Genomic DNA, 2,971 nt, shown 5'->3' on the forward strand with positions numbered 1-2,971 from the left:
TATTCCCATTCATAATACACATACATTCAAACTCAATAATTCCGCAACTTTTCACGGTTTCACACACTTATAGGATTACCGGTGCATTTGGTGCTCGTATGTGATCACCTCCCACACCCACTCGAACCGTAACTAAAATTAAGGACAACTCTGGGAAATGCTGAGCAGCCTTTTTCTTTTTACTGTTCTACCTGTCACGAGTATTCCATCTCAATATTTTATTTTTTGAAAGTCTTTATCAGGGTCTTTGCACCTCATACTTTCGACATCAATTAAATTACTTCTCTTGGCAGTATAAGTATTGAGCATCAACTGGTATTCACCTCTGATAAAGCGAACCTTTTTATTGATTGCTCCACTCAACGCTTTCCCTAATAATTAGAACCAAGGGGTGGGGGAGGGGGGGGGGGGATAATATTTCGATATATTCCACATGCCAATATTCACCTGTGTACTGTGACTTCAAAGAAGCTTCTGACCACGTGACAGTGAGAGCTTAAAACAAGAACAATTAATTAGGTAAACCAAATAACAAACTGTTATTGGAAACACGAAGAATAGATCTACGTTATACGTACACGAAAACGTTTTGTTGGTGTGGATGGAAATTACATAACTAGATGCCTCAAGTTTTATTTAACATGTAACCATGTTTTATATAAATACTTATATCCCCCCCCCCTATGTAGTGAAGATGTAGATTTAAGCCAAATTGTAAACACCCTCGGGCAATTATTGTACAATAAAATAAATATTTGAAATAAAATATTGAAATTCTTTTCCGAGAGTTGATTTTTTTTCGGTTCTGGGGTCATATTTAGGGCACATACAATCTGACCTCCAAATAATTTTCAGAGGCTTTCACCTGACCTTGCAATAAAATGATTTTTTTCCGACTCAACGCAGATGGTCCTGACCAGAAATTCTGGTTAGTAAGAAAAAAATACATTATTTATTAGTCCTACATGGAATATAAAATTCTTTATTTTATACAACAAAAAAAGTCGTACAAATTATAAATAAAAAATCATTAAAAGTAAGATAGAGGTACTATAATAAATTAAAAAACAAACAAAATATATTCAGACTCGTAAATGAGTACGATAGTTCGAAGAAGAAAAAAGGTCAACGAATCCTGCGTAAAACAACTCAGAATGACCCTTTGAAAAACTACCAAGCTATGTGACAAAAAGTATAAACCAAAAATACGGTCAACAACTTTGAGAAAACGACAGAGCTTGTAACTCGAACTCTACGCTAGTTTATTCTTCAAACAAGATGAAAATATTTTATTAGGACCATTTAGATGGAACAGTCCAAATGACACATAGTATATACACTACGAATGAATGACGGACGTATAACTAACACAATAAATGGCTGACGTATAAGAGTTGCAAAACGTATGGACGACACCTGATATAGTGATCACATCACTGGTACTTTTCACCTCGAATAGATGAAATCTTGTGTTTGCCAAAGTTTTTCACGCCAAAAAAAGAGTCATTAAATTTGTTCAAATCTCCAACGAATAAAAATTGATGGGTGCCTCACTATAAGCCGTTTTGAAAACATGCAAAAGTTCAATGGTTTAAATAGTGTGGAAGTTTTAAATTTACAATACCTAGTGTGGAAGTCACTCTTTTAATTAAATCCTAATAATCTATAATAAATATAAGAGAGGGAAGAAATAATTGAATATAAAACCTCTAATAAATACTGTGGATTCAATATGGCCGATGTGGAAAATTAAAGAAAGACGTACCTCTGGGTTTGAGAAAATTGCGTACCTCAATGGCAAAGAGTTCAACAAAACGGGTGGCGTGGCGCCAGCCCCTGCCGGGTGAACTGTTGAACTGTTGGGCGCAGGTTCCCATACCAGCCATGGCATAAGAAATTTACTTGGAACTGACCACATTTTCAAAAGCTGGATTTTCCTGTAGGCTCTTAATATTGTAACATTCCATCTTGCTTCTTTGTCCTTACTCTCCTACTTGGGCTAGGTACTAGGTATACTCTCTCTTCCTTCCAACCTTACAGCGCGCGCTATTGTCACTCTTGTGTCATCTTCAATTCTTCTCGCTCAGGAAATTCACTCTCTTGGCATTTGCTCTGATATTGCCACCTTTCATACAACATCCAAAAATATCTTTTGAAATCCCCCATTTTTGATCTATTGCTTTCTCATAAATTCGTCAACCAAACTGGGATTTTTTTCTCTAGAAACCATCCTTAGCAAATGTCTTCGCCGCTCTATCGATGATAGGCACTAGAGACTTGATTCTTTTGTCTCAATTACTTTCCGTAGAAGTAAGTCTTAATTGATCCTTGGGTTTTGGGCACTCGTACCCTCTGAGGTTCCCCCTACAAACTGGGGATTGACGTTGTCCTGTGATTTGAGGGTTTCGGAAATGAGATTCTGACGTTCCCTGTACATGGAAACACGCATGTTCTGTATTTGATGATAGCGGCAGAGTTTGAGTAGTGCGCACACGCCAAGTCCCACCCAGCAGGAAAATGAAGCCCATGCTCCAAACTGAAAAAAAAAAAAAAACAAATAATAATAATAAAAAAGTTTCATTTTCAGGTAAGCTAGTACTTATATAGAGTAGGTATCTAGATGCCATTATGACCAATTAAGCTGTGCCATAATTTTAGCATAAACAAAAATTTACTAAGGTTTCAACTATGTATGAGTAATTGAGTATGTACCTATTAACTCTTAGGTAAAATATTAATATTCATGGATTTTTTTTTTATCTAGAACTTACCTGGGCTGCTCCAAGCTCTATGTAAAACCATTTTGTATTGATACCATCTTTCTTATCTATGGAATTACCCGCTGCCATTTCACACCTGTAATAGAAAGTAAAAATAGAAAAGAATTAGGGACTAGTTGCTAGTCGGGGCAGAATTAGAGTGGTTTTTTATTCCAAATTTAAAAAGTATTCCTATTCCTACAAAAGCAAAA

At 35.9% G+C, this 2,971-nt stretch overlaps 1 protein-coding gene across 1 annotated transcript; it reads right to left on the reverse strand.

Annotated features, from left to right (window-relative positions):
- Positions 1 to 2,284: 2,284 nt before the first annotated feature.
- On the reverse strand, positions 2,285 to 2,860 carry LOC103521862 (transmembrane protein 179-like). Its single transcript, XM_008486970.3, has 2 exons — positions 2,772 to 2,860; positions 2,285 to 2,536 (listed from the first exon to the last, which is right to left on the reverse strand). Exons 1-2 carry the CDS (start codon positions 2,847 to 2,849, stop codon positions 2,318 to 2,320), a joined length of 297 nt encoding a protein of 98 aa, XP_008485192.3. The 5' UTR covers positions 2,850 to 2,860; the 3' UTR covers positions 2,285 to 2,317.
- Between the last annotated feature and the right edge of the window lie 111 nt (positions 2,861 to 2,971).

Source organism: Diaphorina citri, unplaced genomic scaffold (assembly GCF_000475195.1).
Source record: "Diaphorina citri unplaced genomic scaffold, Diaci psyllid genome assembly version 1.1 scaffold6155, whole genome shotgun sequence".
In the NCBI taxonomy this organism is placed as follows: domain Eukaryota; kingdom Metazoa; phylum Arthropoda; class Insecta; order Hemiptera; family Psyllidae; genus Diaphorina; species Diaphorina citri.

Excerpts from the sequence above, each read along its gene's own strand:
- LOC103521862 (XM_008486970.3), bottom strand. The coding sequence starts at position 2,849 with ATGGCAGCGGGTAATTCCATAGATAAGAAAGATGGTATCAATACAAAA. Across the intron at positions 2,537-2,771 it reads TAGAGCTTGGAGCAGCCCAG|TTTGGAGCATGGGCTTCATT; the intron begins GTAAGTTCTAGA and ends TTTTTTTTTCAG.